The 20,779-nt window shown below is 36.8% G+C and overlaps 1 protein-coding gene across 1 annotated transcript in view; it reads right to left on the bottom strand.

Annotated features, from left to right (window-relative positions):
• The window catches only part of LOC124405496, a 117,449-nt gene that overhangs the window by 12,002 nt on the left and 84,668 nt on the right, over window positions 1-20,779 (bottom strand). The window contains exons 3-4 of the mRNA XM_046880437.1: window positions 18,897-19,016; window positions 13,310-13,445 (exon numbers count right to left, since the gene is read on the bottom strand). Of these exons, the coding sequence (XP_046736393.1) occupies window positions 13,310-13,445; window positions 18,897-19,016 (256 nt within the window). The remainder of the gene's footprint in view (window positions 1-13,309; window positions 13,446-18,896; window positions 19,017-20,779) is intronic.

Below are 20,779 nucleotides of genomic sequence, written 5' to 3'. Positions count from 1 at the left end.
CTGTGCGAAATAAGGGGAGACAAAAAAAAAAAAAAAAATAAAATGAAGAAGGTGCAGAAGAAGAAGAAGAAAGGTTTGAAAAGAGCCCACACTGGTGGCTTCTTTTTTCCCACCGGAGTAGCTATAAAGCCGTGTTTCCTTCCTTCCGGGAGGCCACAACGTCTTGATTTCACATTGTCACTGAACCACTGCGCTTCAAAGCACCTCGTCAAGTCAGGCTGAGTTAGATTTCGCCAATTTGTGCATTCTCTTCGTACACCTGAGACGAGAAAAGATAGAACTGTCTTCTTCTCCGTTCATCAACGTGGAGTGAAAGTAATTCTACTTTGACAAATCCATTGGCCAAACCGCAGAAGGCCATGCTGTACTTCTAGATATGGAGCTTAACGATCTACTGCAGCAGAATTTTGCTCCTAACATCAGGTTTTTTTCCCCTAGTTCATTTCTGTCCTTATCACTTTATCACTCGCCCGTAACTCTTTTTTCGATCATTTTTTTCGGCCCGAATAGATTTTTTATTGATCGAAAGATTGGAATATTTTGTTCTTTAAGAAAGAGACTTAAAAAAATGCAAGAAAATAACGTAAAATAAAAGATAAAGAAGTTATCTGCGAAACTTCTTTCAATTTTCAGAATAACCCAAAAATCGCATTTTAGTTTACGACTTACTTACAAATCCATAACTTATTGCGGCCTTTAATCTTGAAGAAATGTAAATTTCTATAATGCAATTCAAAGTATTTGACCCTTTTTTATTCACACTTTTGAATTTGAACAACCAGCGCTTCAAATATCATAATTCCGATTTTGTCATTCAAATTTCTGAATCGTTTTTCGTACAATGACAAAGAAAACACTTAGGTATAAGGATTCAGAGAAACGAATCAAACTATTTAAAAAACATTAAGACTGAAAGAAATACGACAATAAAAATGATGAATTTACACCAGAAGAATTTCACCCCTCAAATGTATGTACATTTATTTCTTTACTATTACTTTCGTTATTTACTTTATTATACTTATTTTGTTTTATTTCATTTTATTACACCGTCATATTATTTTTGTTCTATTATACTTCGTTTTTCTAAGTTAACTTTTCATACTGCCTTAGGGTACTTGTCCCAGGATGAATATATATTCTAACTCTAATTCTGAATATTCTAAAGCATTTCTTTGTTCCAAGTCCATCGACTCCGTGTGTATGTGACATTCATGCTTTACCCATAAAATGATCTGAAATTTGGAAGACAAGGACTTCTGGACTTCGTCCTCCGAGTGAAAGTAACAGTGGATATAAGCTTATAGAAATAGGAGGTACCCTTAAGGAGAATTGGTATCCGCCTCTTTTCTTTGTCGTAATAATTTTTCGAAGTAAACTTCCTCCTGGTTGGCGTTATCTATACGGCCAGGGAACCGCTGTCAACGCCAGAACTCTGTGGTTTATGGAGCTGGCTGGGCTCGCAGTCCTTCGCCCTGCTGCCAAGGCGGGGAAACAGCCAAAAGAGGAGTTTCGGGAATCCATGATCCATAACGAGACCATTATCCACACTTGGTATACAGGATGTATCCCGAAATAATATCGCAAGCTGCGCTCTTGACGCGTAAGCCTAAAAAATCTTTATTAAATCCTGAACCCACGGAAAAATTCATCATCCGCATTATCTGCTTCAACATAAAAAAAAGTGTTGCCGGAATAGAACGAAATTACCGTGTGCAAATGGAAGGTCGTTCAATCCAAATAAGAGATCAGCATCTCGTAACTTGAAAAGTCTTTGAAAGTTTTCAAGAAATTAGTTCCATGAATTTTATAAAATTTCAGTGATAATGCTTTTAACGTTTTACGGTATTTTCAAAGATTTCGCACAATTTTAAGCCCAGTTGTAAAAGTATTCACGTTATTTAAAGAAATTTAAAAGACCTTATATGATTGCCAATGATTTTTAAGGCCTTAAAAATATTTCATACAGTGTTTGAAATATTCTGTTCAAGATTACAGGCCAGATTAAAAAGTTGGCGTATTTTTAGTGCAAGAGTGAAATTCTTAATCGTTGATTGAATAATTATAAGAAAAAGGGAAAAATATTTACAAAAAATAACGACGTTTCACGTGAGTAGAAATGACGCGAGACGGCGATACTTTCACCCTTGCACGTTGCTGCAGTGCAGTTTCGCAACGGTGGTTAGCATTACTTGAGACATTGAGGTGGGAGATAAAATGGGGTAGGGTGCGAGGGATGCAAGGGTTAGAAGCCTTGAATTAATGAAAAACGAAAGAAGAAGAAAAAGAAGAAGGAAGAAAAGAAGAAGGAGAAGCAGACGATGAAATATGAATATGTATCCACAGCTGCTTCGTCCTGAACCGACTAGGCGTATAGCCTAAAGGTAAAAGAAATGCGGAGGGGGAGAGATAAAGAGATTAAAATTTGCAAAAGAATATTCAAAACTCGCTTTACGCAACTTGATTGTATAACCTCCGCCGCATAGCTTGTCTGTAAAAATTCTTCCGCAGCTGTTTCGCAGCTGTTGTATTATCGCAATTAAGAATGAAATATGCACCTACAATACAAGACGCAAAAGCCATCTGCGTTTACGTTTCAATACGATGGACATAGCTACCGAATGGGAAATTATTATTCCAGCTGTGTAACACTTGAATTACATATTGAGATAATTTTTAATTTCAATTATCCGTCGTTTGATGAAATTTTTGTGATAAATAGCACGTGATGGATGTTGCAAACGCATCGGAGAGGGTGTATAAAAGAAATGACATAAAAAAATGGACGTTTGGTGAAATAAATTTAGATTGCATTGGTTTCGTGTATTGGTGGCCGAGGAGTAATCAGATTTATGATATTCCCCGCGTGGCAGAGATTGACAGAGTCCGGCGGTTTAGGGATGCTGCGGGTGCGGCGGTCTCCCTAATGAATCTATTAGGGGTTGCGGGATGGCGCAGCCTGCTTGCATATATCTATTTGTACACACCCTGCGTCGATATACAGACCGTATGCATGTATGTGTATGTAGACCATATGCACACAGCCGAGAGTCTTTGGTTTGAAATACTTCCGATATACAGGCTGCACTGCACTATCTCTCTATAACGGTTTATCTATTATACAATAAGTAACGATCGGCAAACAGGGATTATTGGTTAAAACCAGCCCCCAAAAACAACACCCGCAACGTGAAACGTTTACATTATCACATTTCGTCGCGAACGTGACGGAAGCTCTTTTCTCCGCATTCGTATCAACGTCCATCACAGGATGAAGAAGCGAAAATGCTCTGCAAAATTTATAAACCGAGAGATGTTTCTGGATGATTTATTACACGTTACTATACGTTTTGATTACGATCACTCGTACTGTGTTTTCTTATAAAAAATTTCCTTGTAATTCTATCTTATATCGAAGTTAGTAACGTTATTGTAAGGATTTATGTTGAGGAAAAATCGTTATTTCGCCATTTTGGAATTGTGAGAAATTCAGTAGACTGTAATAAAACAAAACACACTTACATTTTGAAATCTTAGTTCCTTAAAAATCATTGTAAAATTAAGTATTATTATAATTAAAGTAATTTCCAATTTCATGTGAGTTTTGTAAAGATAGATTTGCGCATGCGCTGTTTACAATTGCTTCGTTTCCGGCCCTTGGGAGATGGCTTTTCTCCCTAGGGAGAAAAAGAAATTGACCACTCGCGTCCCGCAAAACTGCCATATAAAGCCCCGCCACTTTTCATTCGCTTGTTATAAAAACTATCGCGTGTGACTCGGTTCAAGAGTTGGCGATAGTAACTCGTGTGATTGCCGTCTGAGCGAAGTTGCGATATACTATATAGTAAAAAAATTTTCCGTGTTGTAAATAATACATGAAAAATGTCAAGCAGATTTTTCGTTTCAGATATTACAAAGAGAAAGGATGTTACGCGTTTTAACAATGTCGGTAAAACAAAGTTTAAAAAAGTTCGCGTTTATACTGGGCGAAAGAAACTTTACGGTTGGTGGAGTGACAAGATATTGCATGAATAATGCGAACGCGTGTTCGAGCGTGAGCGAGTGAGTAATATTTTGTTTTTTCCCTTATTTTCTAGACTTTCGTTGTACTTTTTTCTTTTCCGTTTTTCAACTCCTTGTAATACCGAAGAGGCAAGAGAAGAAAAAAAAAATGAAATGGAATGGCACAGACTCAGTTACATTATATAATTACATTCTTATAAAATATCCTTTAATATTGTCGAAGGAAAAATCGCGACAAAATTATCACTTTTTATATTGACATTTCTTCGTGTCTTTTTTTTTTTTTTTTGTTCTGATTTCTTGACTTCTTCGTTCACCAGAACAGCGTTAAATACAAAGATAACTAAAGATCGATGAAAATTTATCCATAAATTTATCAAACTTTTCTTGGTGACCGTAAAATCACTCCGATATCACAAATCGTACGATTTACCAAATTATACGTAACTGCAGAGGGATATAAGGGTGTGAATTGAAAAATTAGCAAAATTCCTCCGTACGAAAAGTTGGAGATCTGAAATGCGCTCGATAATTCCCATTCAAGTGACATAAAAAAAAAAAAAATTTTCGTTGCACTCCGAAATGATTTCTCAGGACAGAATAAAAACGAAACGAATGAGCTACGTTGGTGAAAATACACAATGAGACGCGCAGAGGTCGCGGATAGAAATTGTGAAACGAGAGAAGCGAAGGGACGAAGAAATGGGAGATGGGCCCTGCCCTCGGATATTTCTTAAGGCTTTATAAAAGAGTAAAGCTCGAAAGCTCGCGGGCCCGAAGGCACTTCACTCCGTCTTTTATTAGATATTGTCCTCACGCTTTACGCGGCTATAGAGAAACTGCGTGGCGCACCACCATACCAGCGGGGACTCTGCGCCCCTTCTATATAAGACTGGGAAAGATTACCCCGCCGAGAAACCGCGGAAAGCCAATCTCGGTTATTGGACACACTATATACGAGGATTCGGATGGTCGCGTTTAAGGATTGACCAAATTTCAACCCTCCGTAGGAGACAACGGAACCCTCCTTTGAATATCCCCGTTTTTGTACAAGGGTAAGGGAAAGGAGTCACAGGGGCAAGGTGGGGGGGATTTACGAATATAAAACATTTTTGAAACGCCTAAGTCACTCGGTTTTATTGTAAATATTACATCACTGAAGAATGAATTAGTCTGTAGGTTAGAAAAAGAGAATGAGAGAGAGAGAGAGAGAGAGAGAGAGGGAGAGAAGAGCTATTGAAAAAATATTCGATAATTTTATTCATGATAATGAGAGTGAACACGAATGAAACAGCTTTTTTTATGTTATGTGATGGAAATGGATCTTTGAAAATTAGAGCAAAAAAAATATATATATATATTTGAGAAAGAAGTTTTGTAATGAGAACGTTTGATGTTGTAAAAAGGGTGAAATCATCCGAAAGACGCATAAAAGCTTTCATATATCATTAAAAATACAAAAATTAATATAGGAAAGTTAATTCTACATACCCTAAAATCGACATAAAACGTCGTTTCCAATTTGTTAACAACAAGATTACCTGAACTGCAAAATGCATGCCGAAGTATTCAATGCACATCTTTGCAGTATCTTCCAAATAAAAATTGAAACTCATTATATCGGATACGCAGTGTAGGTCGATTTAGTTTCAAAATGTCTGCCATAAGTTCTGCATTTTTGCACTCCTCGTGAAGGGGTTGAAAATCTACATCATTCTACCGATCGTCATTGAAAGAAACCTAAGTCTTTAGAAAAAATCACCATTGCTGGTATTTGCGTAGGTATACAACGTGGGTAACGAGAGAAGAAAGCTCCATCGGGAAATAAATAACTGCGTATAAATGAAAGGCGTTTCAGGAGAAGAAGGGAATTCGCGAATAATTAGACCCCTAGATTCCGTGGCAGCGAGCTGGAATAAGCCAGTAAGTATAAGTGCCATAAGAGAGAGAGAGAGAAAGAGTGAGATACGAGGAGCGGGGAATGATAGAGGAATAAAATTACTGGAGTAAGTAATTTGAGGACAGGGCAAGTAATTGCCACTCAAAAGGTTCAAAGGCGAGGCAAGTTCGACTTGCAGGCGTTGTGCACGCGTCTTTTTAATTCACCACTTTTTTAACGTCGGGTAGGTGTAGGTACGCGGGGTAGTTTCCTTGTACGAAATTATTCTTGCGCACAGCGTTTACCCGCAGCTTCCCCCGACGGACGCCATTCGGAGCGACGCATCTTTGCACCATCGTCAAAGGAGAAGATCACAGGAGGAGCTTTTCAAAGAAGACGCATCACGTTCGATTTACTTTGTAGCTCTCTATACTTCGCAATCAGACTCCGATGCCCGGTGACGAAGCTTTAATCATCGTAATAATATAATTTTTTTTATCACGTCATTTTAGGATGGGAATTGCAAATCCTGGAAATTTGCAATCTTGGAAATATTACATTCATTTCTGCGATCCTTAAAATTCTCCGATATTTTCGAATAATTGTAGAGCCTGCAGTGGATTTTAGTTCTTAAAAATTTTGAAAATGTTTCACATAATATCAAGAATTTCAAGTAAAATCCTGAGGGAGAATTTTTAAACTTTTTTAAAAGTCTTTTACTGATTTCTAACGATGACACGCAGTTTCCGGTGTTTTAAAAAATCTCGAAAAATATGTATAGATTTCTAATACTTAAAGAAAGTGAAAATGACATCGAACGGTTTTCGAGGATTTCAAAAGATTTCACTAAATTTTGAAGATTGGAAAAGATTGGAATGTTTCACAAAATTTCAGTTTTCAAATGATCGCATAGAGTTTTAAAGGTTATAGAAGCTTTAACAAGATTCCGATTATCTTTGTAGTTGAGAAAATTGCTATTTCAACTGTGTATTTATCATATCAAAAGATTTTAGAACATAAAATTTCACAGATTTTCAAATATTACTAGACTGGCTTCAACGCGATTTGTAATATATATCGTTCAATTTTTCGAGATGCCAATGATTTCTTGAGATGATGAAATTCGTTCAGAAATATTTATACATTTTGTCACAAACTTGTAAAAAAAAATTCAAGAGTATAACTCACAATTAACTCTTCACAAAATTACCAAATCATTCTGTTAAGCCATATTTAAAAAATTTGAAATACCACATTCATTTAATAATAATTTTACGATTTATTCGTACATAATTTCCTTTTGAAAATTCATCCGTCTAAAGATCTGCAAATAAAGAAAATAAAAGAATAATAAATGGCGTTGCAAAACGAACGAGACATAAAAACTTTGCCGGATTGCCGGACAAGGATCTGAATGCAGATAAGCTGATGGACTGCTCGTAGCAGCTGAGCAACCGCGAAACTGCATTGTTAAATTGCGTTGAATTTTAGTGCCAGTAAAATCAATGTTAGTCCATCGTTAGGGTTTGCCTACTGTATACCAGGAATTTCGAGTGACTATCGGGGGTAGATTATGGCCCTTCAGGACCCCCTCCTTTTCCACCCCATAAGCCCCCCGCCCCTCGACGGTGCTGCCCCTATCAATGGGCATTGCTCAATTGAAATCTACATCGGTGATCACGTGAAACAGCGCCGTTTCGACAGAGGGAAGCTACTGCCTGCCTGCAGCATCCCCCTAAAAATTTTCTGCGTTGATGCAGCTGCACGGATTTAAATTTTCGGCATTTTCAATATAATAGGATCTTCGTGACGACATGCAGCGGGTAAACGTCTGACTATGTATTTGGCAACGCGAAAATTACCGGAGTCGCAAATCTATGCAAAGAGATTCAGATTCACGTCAAAGGCTCGTGCTTGCAATACTACAGGAGGAAAATTATTATTCGTGTAATATAAATTTTGACTGATGTTAAAACCGGGTTATAATTCTTTTTTCATTTTTACATACATAAATAATAAAATTTTTGCGCATTCGAGTCTGATCGTTTAAACAATACATTTTCCTACAATTCGGGAAATTCAAGCGGAAAGAATTTTTCCGAAGGTTTTAAACTTCAAGAATAATGCATGCAATCAGAAAATTTTCTGATATTACTTTTATTTGTCATATCTGGAAAATCCTTTTTATTCTCCTCTCCTTTCACTTATTTATAGATTCTAAAATTTCTGTCCAACAACCAAAGGTTAAAAAATTTGATATAAATGACGATGTATTCAATAATAATCAATGATTCAAAATTTTTTAATCTACACTAAAATTTCGATTAAACACTATTTGATCACAATTTTTGCCCCCCAATAAAATTGAAACAAATAAAAACTAAGTTAATCATTTTCATCGCATCGTTATCTTGGATAACTCCATAACAAAGAAATTCTTTCACACGTTTTCAGCCATTTTACAGTGTTCATAAATTAAATTATCGCGAGCATTCGCGTAGAATTAATCACGAAAATGATACGAAAATTAGCGCAGTAATGTTAATTATAATCACTGTGCGCAAATTAATTCAACAGCCTTCTCTCTCTTTCTCGTCAAGGGTTATCCGAAGGGTCGAGAGTCTAATCGAGCTTACGCCGAGCCTCCGACACTCTTCAAAGGCATTTCTGCAAATTAGATCCAGCGATTTTTCAAACCACCGAGAAATTAAATTCTGCGCATTATTTTTCATACAGGAAGGATCCTCGACCCTTACTCATTAAGTAACTGAAATCACGACCTATATATATGTGCAAATTATCTGTCAAAAGTCTCCGCGCAACAGATAATCGGGCAAAATGTCACATAGATATAAGGCATTCCACGTAAACTCGACAAACGATTTTTCCCCTCCACTTTTAATTTCGTTCATAATTTTTATACGATTTTCTTAGCTGAATTGTTTTAGATTTTCCACTCCAACCGTTATTTTTTATAAATTTTCAAGCATAATAACAGAATGACATGAAAATGAACTCTTCGATCAAAGACGATCGTTTATATTTATTTTGAATATTAGTCAAATAAATATAAAAATAATAGTTTTTAATTCCGGATTTGGCCTGAAAAATTATCGTCTGCATTTTTTTTTTTTTTTTATTATAGCTTTTTCATTTCGAAATAACAGTGTAAAATTCTTCCTGGCAGCAAAGCTTTTCTCATCCATTTATATCTTTGTACATCGATGATTAATTTGTCTGGTCCGAAGCGGAACCCGCTGCGCAGGGTATGAATACACGTATATATCACGCAGCTTTTCCCACCGCATACATCGTCGTCGAGCGAATTTCCCGCGATAATAAATTCGTCAATACACGTACATGCCTCAAGCATATCTGTGTATCTCCGCCTAGATGGGGTTAAAAATTTAAGCACGAATAACCGTTTATCCATACATGGATGCGTGAAGAATGCTAAGTAAAAGCCTGAACTGCAAGACAAGCGCGTAGTTATTTAGTGAAAATAATAATAATTATTATTATTATTGAAATGAAAATAATTTTCACTCAATTTCAGCAATACGTGCGATATAAAAGTTTTGCAAAGTTTAGGATTTTTTACCTGCTTCTTCTTTCTCTGCCGTTTTTTCGCAGTAAATTTTTGTATTCAAATTAATCGAAATCAATCTTCACAGTTTCATCCCAAAGTTGTGGGCAATAAAAAAAGGGAACGAATCATACATCAAGATTTTTACGATTTGTGGAAAATTTGTAGCAGCGATGCTTTTTTTAGAGGGATAGAATGAAACTAAACCAAAGAAACTGTTTGAAAAACTGCAGTGTCAAGCATGGGTATGTGAAAAAGTGTGATTCATAAGTTATTTGCCAGAAAGTCCCATTTAAAGAAGTAATTTGCATGACTTTTAGCCACAGGCTACTTTCCATTGATCAACCATTTAAAATTATTGATATTACAAATTGTATTCATCATTATTCATGAATTGAATGCCAAAGACCATTGGGAAATAAGCAGGGTCAAATGCGTGATGACATTTTATGGATGAGTAGATATTATCAAAATAGTTATTGTAAGATCCTGTGAGTAACAGACATCGATTTCAATTGGTTTTCAAGAAAAATGAAGAGAATTAGAACTGTGAAATTACAATTACAATGAGTTATTAAGCGAGCAAGAATTTGTAAATAATAAAGTTCCGCAAAACGCGCTCTGAGATATGAAGTGAATCTTCTAAAATAAAATTTTTTTTATCTGTAACTCAAAGTGTGAAAACGTTCAATGAATTAATTTGAAAAAAAAAAAAACTCTGCGGGATAATGAAGGGAAACTTTCTGTTCACCGCGTCTTGTAAGCCTTTAGCTGAACTTGAAACTCGGAGGTGAGTAAAAGTCGAAGCAAGTAAAAGGAAGACCTTTAATCGAAGGGTTCAATTAATTCGGCAGTTTGTCCTCCTCCAGGGTTCCAAGACACGCGCCGGCTGTTCCAACCCTTTGCTGGTTCAACTGACGGCTACTATAGCTAAGCGATTTGCATGGGTTGAATTCTAGTCTGCATATGGTTAACTGTTAAAGGGATGAGGCGTAAACCACGCGTCGTTAATTCAAACGACCCATCAAAAACTAAACTACTGAAAAGTAGTGTTTTTAGCCTGAATTCATGTGGATTAACAGGTTCGTCGTCATTTTCAAAGAAAATGTTAAGAATATCTGAGATCATTAAGCTTCTAATCTTATCTGTGGATGTCTTTTTTCAATGCCAATAACTGCATAAGCGGCCTAAAAAAGTTTAAGCGGGTCTAATTCTAAGATTATTTTCAAAGCCCTTGACAACTTTAATTTCATTTTTTTAATGTGTTACTGTGATATTAAATATTTCAATGAAATATCAGACAGCTTGTGTTACCTCAGAGAAATTTTTTTTGACAAATGTAAACGGATTTCAATTTGATCTTTGCATAAAAACATTTCCAATTTTTTACATTCTTTTTTTTATTTCTATAAAAGATAACTGCGAATGATACGTGCAATCGAAATGAACCTTAAAATAGATAATAATTAATAAAATATTTGTTTAATCGCCGAAAACACTGCTATTCAATTATTTTCGGGCTCCTTGAGTATTGCACGTACAAAATTTTTTTTTTATGTAAACCGAACTGATTTTTCAGCCATGAATTGATAATAATTGAGGTTGATCCGGCTGTCAAAATATCAGGTAAAATGTTTTTTAATATCAAAATACCAAAAATACGAAGCTATTTGTCAAAAACATTTGAATAGTTATATGAAAAATTGTTGACGCAACGTTGTGAAATTTTCTACTTATTTCTTACTTCACTTTCAGTTCAATTTCCAACATTTTATCAAGATCCAGAATCGCATTTTGCCATCAATAGAATATCTTTTTTCAGACTTCATTTTATTCTTCGATAATTGTTCATTTGAAACCTCATGCATTCAAGAATATTTACGAAGTCTTAACGAACATTTCCAGGATCAAGAGATATTCAATTAAATTCTTTCGATTTATTCAGTGGTATAAACCAAGTTTTCGAATATTTTCTATCAACCCTACAGCGTTTTAAAGTTAATTTCTTCGCTACGTCTTTATAAAATATGAATTTTCATTTCAACAACAATAAAAATTTGAAAAAAAAATTAACTAATTCATTTTCATCACTATTGGTATGAAAAATATTTAGTAAAAATCTCTTAATTTTCATGACGTGCAGGGGTATTTTTTTCTCTTTATTACACACAGATACGGTTCAATAAAACTTTAGAACACAGCAGAAAAGCCAGGGTTGAAAATTTCTCGAAAATACAGAGAGTATGAGGTGACCATGGAAACAAGAAGGAGAAAATCGCGATCGAAACGGTTAATAATAAAGCCATTCGTCCCGCTCTTTAAGCCCCTCTCGAAAACTTTACAGACTGCATGTATCGGGAGAGAGAGAGAGAAGCCAGAAGGGCTGAACGGTTCGATAACAGGGTGAGTTTAATTAAATATCGCACGACGTACAGTCAGGAGAAGAACGAAGGACAAAGGATATATGTTGGGCACTGAGTGACGTCACGAGAATAAAAAAAAGGAGAGAATCAATGCTATGCTAACGTGAAAGTTTAAAACGCCCAATAAAAAAAAAATAATTCGTTTTTACTTTACCGATTTTGCAAAATTTTTCTAAACATGATTAAATAATCCAGAAATTTCTTAGATTAGCTTTTCACAGCATATAAAAGACAAGCTTCATCTATATTTAGATGAAACGTGATTAAACGTCAATCACGATCGCGTCATAAGATCCGGTGATTAGAATTGGGCGTATTTCGTCACCACGTCCCTGAGCAAACAATCTGGGTAACGTAGCTTGGTTCTGGTTGCCGTATAAGGTGCAAATATTTGCACGGTCTAGAGGGCAGTATTTGCTGGTTTAAGGCTGGTGAATTACGCAGCCATGAATACGATAAGAATGGAAATTTCACCGTGTTTGTTCGGGACCTGAATCAGCTGGCGATTTACATACTTGGTTGTTCGCTTACGCACTTCTCATGCTGCTGTGGAAATCTGCGTACCAGACAATGATACGTAGAGAATTATCCCGTTGCGAAATCTCGATAACGTTTCACGGGAGGAAAAAAAATTCGGTGAAAAAGTTTCATCACTTTCATTTTTTCAATGCGTTTTAGCAGAGTTCATTCTGGATTATGGACATTCTTCGTGACTTTAAGCTTTTTCAAAATGTTTCAGTTTTCTGAAAATTACCAAGTACACGAGATATTAAATCAGTAAAAGCTTCGCTAATGTTTTGGTTTTCGCCATAAGAACTTTGAATGAAGAAAAAGTGAAAAATAAATAACCGCTTTTCGTACGATAGTTCATACAAAGTAATTAAGAATCTTAAAAAAAGGACGAATGGATTGATTTGAAGACACAATGAAATCTTATTTCAAAATCGCGAATAATAAGAATTGAAAAAATTCTGAATTAGAAAACCGGGATAAAATAAAAGACTAAAAAATAAAGAAAATAAAACCGGACAACAGGAGCAAGTTTTCAAATATATTTGAAATATATTTCGAATCCACGAAGAACTCAAGTTTTATGCAACTGCGACTAACAATTCGAAAGAAATGTCTAAATTAACGTGCAAAAACGATTTTCCCGAGGAACGAATAGAATAATATTTTTCAAATTTTGGTAACATTCGCTAATCACCGGAAGTTATATTAGACCAGAGAAAGTCACGCGTAACAACAAAGAAAGTCTCAAAACACGCTTTCTTTCTTTCTGTCTTCTTTTTTTACGGATCAATGTATAAGAAAGTTTTGCACTTAGACGAAAAAGAAATACAGAAAATAGAAAAAAAATCAAAAACAAAAAAAAAGACATCCAAGAAAATTACTCACCGGTGTAAGGTCTGCAGTAATCTCGATTGACCTTCGCGTAAAGTTTTGGCAATGAAAGTTCCTCGCTCGGTTCAGAGTAGGCTTTCGTTCTGCTGTCTCTCGGATCACTGTATTCTTCTACAACTTCGACTTCCGCCTGAAAAACGTAATGAAAAACTAACGATAAGCATGAAACATTCTCAAAACATTCGTAAGAATTTCTGTGATACCATAAAGTAAAAAATAAAAATTACAAAATTAAGATTCAAAATATCAACTCTCGAGATGATCGACAAGAATTTTATTAAATCATTCTTTTCATCGGGTAAAAGAAAATTGGAAATCGGAAGACGAAAAAGTTGAGTTGTCGATAACTTTTAAGAGATCATTTTATTGTTCCATTTTTATTTAAATACCAAAATCGAATTTTGTTTTAACCACAGTTTTATTAATCATAATTATCTATAATAATTTGACGTACAAGGTTATTCGTTTAGGCAAGAAGCCATGTGAAAAAACTTATTTTTTTTATTTATTTTTTTTTATCAAAAATGATACAATGAAAAATGATTGTTCGCAAATTCCGCAAAAAATCGGATTTTTTATGAGTTAAAATTCTTTCCATAACGTCTTAACGAGAGATTATTTCAAAAGGTAAATTTAACTTGATTGCCTTTGGTCCAAGCTTTTGCAATATAATTTCATTTTTTGTCGAAACCTTTTTGTTTAATCTATACGTCCGCCGCATCCTTAATAAGTCGCTTTATGTCACCGATAATGCCTCAGGACTTTCTGGGACTACGAAAGATATTATTCTCTTTTTCGGCTAACAATGCATAGTAGGTATATATGGGCTATGAGAGAATCGTGTGACGAATCGTCTCTGTATGAGATTCGATATACGAGGATACGCCTTCGCGATTTCACATACATCGAGCAACACAACGGTGACCATCTTCTATACCCTGACAAAAGGCATGTGAGTCTGCATTGTTCGTTCACAGTGTTATATACATATAGATATGTATGAATAGCCATATGGCGGTTATACGAAAGTGTATTTCATAATAATAGATAGAAAAAGAAGGAAAGAAACACATAACGGAGAGGGAAAAGCAAAGAAAAATGAACGTCGAATACCTGCTGCGAAATCGATTTCATTGGGAAAAAAATCTACGTATAACTATAATCATAAATTACTTAGAGAGTAGAAAAATTTCTACTTCTAATTGTTATCATGCAAATAAAGTAACTAACAATAGAAGTTTTGCAACGCGGTAACCACAAAATTTAGTACATGTACCTACTAATTTTTTAAACGTTTGTTAATATCATCATTCGTACTAAATTTTCTTGTAACTGTTGCGATAATATTTTGATTTTGGTGGTACGACGATACTCGTTGAAAACAAAAAAAAAAAAATAAATACAATTCAGTAAACATAACAAGTAACGTTGAGACTTTGATAAATTAAACATAAATCTTTGATTTAACGACCTATTATGGACATTAAAACAAACTAATATTTGTTTTCCTTTAAATATTGAACAATTTCTAAGTACTCTTCAGCTGCTTGCCGAGGGTTGATTAAGAGCAAATTTGCGTACGTGGGTGAGAGATGAATCGAAGGAAGGGGGGGGGGGGTATTACTGTAACACGTAACGACCTCAGCGTCGAGTGTAAGACTGATTTCATAGAAACGCAACGATAATAATCAACGACGACAAAATCGACGACGCGTTAAGTTAGATTGGGAAGGATGAGCTGAGGTGGGAGGGGGGAGGGGCAGGGGGGGGGGGGTAAAAGAGACGGGGTTGAAAAACGGGGGTGATGAAAATCCGAGGAAGACAAGTACCTTAAATTGAAAGAGAGACCGGAATTGAAATTCCCTCGACAAACTTATTCACCGTCGTCGCGTCGTTTCGTCGTTGCATGTCGATCCTTATTCGACACGTTAATTCCGATTGGCCTACAGTTATGAAACGGAGGGATAAGAAAAGAAATGGGGAGGGGAGGAGAGAGAGAGGATAGAAGAATGAAAAGCGAAAAACACCGCCGTGTGCTCTTCTATAATTGCGAATGTTCCATTTGCAGGGAAACAGGAGAATTCGAGGAGAATTAACGTCGGGATCGTTTCGCCAACCGTTGAATTAAGGATACGCCTGCAGGAAAACCGATCGGTATTGCATATGATCCAGATCAGGTTAAATTAAAATTAGTCAAACATCTGGGAATTCGCGACGTGAGGATAGGTAATTGAAAATTTCTCGTCCAGACTGTGTGCTGACTGAACATTCCGCAGACCGAGTGCAGGTGAAATTCGATATATGTACTTAGTTCTGAACTATGTATACTCAGCTCAACCAATATACGATTACACAGGAAAATCGGGATCAGATCGATCGGGCCGACTGTTGGTAAAAATCTGATAGAAAAGTTTTAATTTTTAACTACTTTAAGCGGTTTTTATCATCCATTCATCGTTCTGAAAGTGCTCCGCTAGGCGATCCACAGGTGTTGCGTGAATTTATATGTTAAGGAGATTGAGGTTTATTTTATTAAAAAGTAAGTAGATCGAGCTTAATATGAATAATTTTTTTTATCTGATAAATTTATAGGAAGAATTTACGCTCGGTGATTTGTTTTTGCGATGCTCAAGATACATTAAAAATGGCTCGAATAAAGTTTGTTCAAATCAAGAACTAGTATTTTTCAAATAATTTTTGTTCTTTTTGCCACGATGCCACTTTTTCATTGTATCACAGTATTTTGGTTAATTAAAGGAAAGAGTAAATTTTGAACGAATAATCGAATATCGATTACAAACGCTCGCTATTTTGCTAGAAAAAAATTGTTTCGTCGCAAGTTTCAAGTAAATCGATAAAGCTCTTTTTGAAATATTCCGGGACCAGAAAAAATTCGTTATTGTGAATAACAATACTTCTCATTAATTTATTCTAATGAAAAATATGCGAATGAAACTTGGTCTGCAAAATTTTAAACGAGACAAACCCCAATTGAATTGAATAATGAATTTGAGAGGATTTCATTCGCGACTAGAAACCATTTGTAGCAGATTGAGAATTTCAAACCTATTAGAATTGCGAGTGCAGCAGGTGCGGAAGTTAGCTGCAGCATCACGGGGGTCAGTCGAGTGTATTTAACGGCAGTTTACTGGTTGAATATAAAAACACATCGGAGTTGGCGTTAAATCGACTATAAACGGAAATATAATGCTATATGTGAAATTTATGGAGGTTACAGGGGGGCGGTAAAATCACGGTCGTTCGAATGGCGCGAACTACCCTAGGAATTTACCCTCTCTCTACTGTCAGGCTTTGTTGACGCTTATATCATAATCCCATTGATTTATCCAGGACTTTGAGCCACGATTATCCGGCCACTGCGTTGTAATTGGAAACGATTATGAAGCATGTTAATTGCAAAATTCTGACTAACCGCAACGGCAATTATCCCCAATTTTCAAAGCCAATTCTCAACGATCAATAAACTCAAAACTCCGAGGAGAGTTTTTATTGTGACAAACTTCTTTCCCAGTCCTAAGGAAGAATACACAAAACTTTTCAAGGGGACAAACACATCCATTAGTAAATCGATTAGTTGGTTTCCAAAGTACTAAGTAAGATTGGTGAAAAATTTTTTATATCCTCAGTAAAAGTTAACGAAAATGAGTAAAGCGTGAAAAGTTTGCTTGATTGTTAATTGGAATTGTAAACTGAGTAGCCTGTGTGAATAAACAAAAAAAAAAAAAAAAAAAAACTTTGAAACCAAATTGAAAAACTAGCATTAAATAAAATCATTAATAAGAAATCTATGTAGGTCATTTTGAATGAGAAACACAGTGAAAATTTCACCGTTTTTCCTTGACATCCTGACGAACATTCAATCCGAGTTTTATTCTCTTCCAAATCTCTGCGGAGACGATCAAATCGTGCTTCAAGCGGTGAATTTTTGCTCTGCAACGTACGAATATCGTATGAATATATTCAAGGTGAAAGTTCTTCGACAGGGGAAGAGAACTCATGCGATCGCGGTTTCCGGAGTGCGCGGGGTACATTGTAAAGTGATAAATGTGCGAGACACTTAGCGAAGAGCTACAGTAGTCTCGGGGTAAAATCCAGCTCCGTGTATTAAGTGGATCTCATCGTGTACTGCAGAGTGTCGCCGCGCGATTATTCACCCACTTGAGTCAAGTGCCATGCCACTGCGGAGGGATGAAACAGTGTATTCTAGAGTGGAACCAAACTTTTGTCCCTCCTTACTCCGTCGCTCGAATTCCTCTCTGTTTTACCCTGGCCCGTCGTGGCCTCATATCCATCTCTGTCTCCTTCTCCCTTACATTCTCATCCCTTTACGAGCTAGCTCCTCCGAACAATCGTCAAGTTCTTCACCAAATTGCGAAAAGTTTTATCCACCGACAGTCAAGAAGAAGCGCTATATACGGGGATGGGACACACGTCGAAAGATCACTTTGCAAACTTGAAACAATAAACTTTCTAACGGGTATTTTCATTTTACAAAACTTAAGCAAAGTGGAGGGTGCAGACTCGCGAAATCGCAGGACGTGATTCTGTCGATTTGGTTCATGTAACGTTCGCTATAACGCATCATCGACTGTTCCCTAAACTTATTTGCAATCAGTTTCACTTCATGAACTGTCGTAGAACTATCTAACAAGTGCATCACTGGATCGGAAATGTCGAAATATATTTTTTGTATCGCATGCACGATTTTCGCGTTTTTTTACTCACAAAGTGGGACTAAAGTGACAGTTTTTGGACCAGCGGACATAAAAAAAATCCATGCATGCGTTACAAAATATATGGTGTGCACCATGGGCTAAGCGAGCTTTTTAACATCGTTTGGTTGCAGGACTCGCTTTAAAAAAGCCCGCTTTACGCCCTTGGTGCACAATATACTAAACCGATCGTAACTTCCCGGTGAGAAAAGAGTCTCGTAAACATAATTTTTTCAGTTTAGAGAATGCTGAGGCAAAGCTGAGATCAAAAGTCTGAAAAAAAAAAAAGGTCAGCCTTTCAAGATTTACGACGAGGGAAATCTCATGAGCGGAAATTGTTTCGTCGAAGAGAATTGTCCGAGAGTTAAGGGATTGAGGATCGCGTCAGCTGAGAGACTACTTCAGGGAAAAACCATTTGGCGGAACTGCCTCCGGCAGGCAGACTGCCACCAGGTTCCCGGTGGTTCGTTCGCTCGTCGAGTACCGCTGACGCAATTATGCACGACGTCGTCGGAAGTCGGGTAGGACACGGTGCCTCGATCCAACTCCGGCAAGTTGCGCAGCTGCAGTTGTACCCTGGGGCCATTTTCTCACTCCCCATAATTGTGTCTACCCCTCATATAAAACTGAGTCCTGCACGCGGTACTCCGTAAGAATCAGGTAGTTATCCTCCAAGGGAAGATATTTCAAAAAGTGAAATAAGAGTGCGTCGAGAACTCTGCGCACATCTGATGCACGATTCAGTGATAAATTAATGGAGATTGCATCTTGCAAGTGAAATACAGCCACTCCAACACCGAATTATGCGAAAAGCATGTTTTGCACAAGAAACACAGTAACCTACTCACGTTTTCGGTGGTCGGACTTGGCAAGGCCCACTGGACGGTGGAAGTCGCTGCAGCAACGCTGGCGGGTCGTCGTTTATTGACAAAGTCAACTGGCAGACTGTATTCATCGCATAAAGATATCTGGAACAGGCAATGAAAACACCAGGTTATATACAATTGCCGTTTTTTCACATTTCTGAAACCGCGGTTAAAACTGAGCTGACAGTTTGATGATTCAAATCACACTGATTCAAATCCAATTTGGGTGAGATGATAAATATCGGTATCAGCAAACTTTCTAGCGAAAGTGAATTTGTGATAAAGCGACTGTCAAATATGATGAATAAGTCAAAAAATGACAAGGCTTTCAGGATTTGGAACTCCCTGGAGTAATTAAAACTCTGCCAGACCATAGCTAATAGATTGTTGTGAGAACGTTTGCATTTTCATTGGAGCTGATGAGCACGAACCGCGATTTCCGATAATCAGTATCTTCGAATACCGTATGGAAAATTCAAAACCTGGCAGCCTCGTCGATCCTGATTAGCGAGTGTACAACAGCAAATGGTTGAAAGCTCATGGTGGGTGGCGATTTCGAGGCGTAAGCAAAGCACGGGGCTCATAGGCGATATTTACTGTCTGGCAGAGGTTCGATCAATCGCGTATATCTATATATATATACACACACACGTCTGGGTACGTATTCCACATGTATTTGGGCGCGTGTAAAATCGAGACAATCGGGGAATCCCCCGGGGCGGCTTATCACGAGGGGCTGAGGGGCGAGGGAATAAGGGAGATGAGGAGAGCAATGGGTGGAAGGGGGGGGGGGGGGGCGAAACGGGAGGCAGGCTTTATTCCGCTTCGAGGCCCTATGCAAATGGCCATCGTTTATTGCAAGCAAAGAGAGTGCCGTATGAACCTGGGCGGCGAAGGGTGAGGGTGAGAGGGTGAGCAGCGGTGGCGGGACAGAATGAAACAAAAAACTGAAAACAAAAATAAAAAGAAGAACTACACTAGGTACTGCTAGATGCATCGGCTGAACAGTCTCGGTTATTTTTCATTATCATTTTTCATTTAATTCTATTTTTCTGAATTTTTTGTTCTCCGAAATGGAAAATAAGGGAAGCGAAACGGAAACGCAGCACCGTCTACTTGAGCAAGTCGTTGGTTTTGATATCTGATCTGATTTTTACTGAACTCAACAAGACTATTGAATTTCAAATCTGCTCAAACAGTAATAATTATATAGGATATTGACAATTGGGGTAGATGCACCCTTTTTGGCCACCTTAGTACCATCTGTGGCCGCCAATTGATCCATTTGTCGCCGTATCAATTATATGTAGATAAGGACGTAACCACAAATAGTACAAAACTGTTAAATCAGCTTTGATAATTGTTAACATTATTTCTTATACAATTTATCGTCAAAAAGTTTCATCTCATATTATCTGCAAGACATGTTTTCGTAATGAATTCAATAACCGGATGGATTTATAGTATCAGAAACAAGTAAAGCATTTTACAAGGTTAGCCAAAGATGGTGCAGCGACCACAAATCGTACGATTTGTCCCTTTATAAGGTTTTTCAAAATTTAAAACTCACTACATTGTTTTCACTTTCTTCCCGATATTTATTATTTAGATGCAAGAAGTTGTAACTATGCTTACGTTATGATGGTAGAAGAGACAACATTTTTATATATGATGAGTCAGTAACAACTTTGAGAATAGGAGGAAGTTCGCTGATCAATTGATGCCATCCCACATCAAATCAGACAAGTGATTAGGGCAACCACATGGAAGCAACGTCAGTATTGATATTGGTGTGATGTTTCGATGGTTCGATATTAGCGGCATATGGCACCCAAAATACTGCCAACCATAACAAGAAGTGTTTG

This window comes from Diprion similis, chromosome 4 (assembly GCF_021155765.1).
Source record: "Diprion similis isolate iyDipSimi1 chromosome 4, iyDipSimi1.1, whole genome shotgun sequence".
NCBI classification, from domain to species: domain Eukaryota; kingdom Metazoa; phylum Arthropoda; class Insecta; order Hymenoptera; family Diprionidae; genus Diprion; species Diprion similis.
Note: the sequence above shows the minus strand (reverse complement) of the source record. Positions and strands in the feature narration are given on the sequence as shown.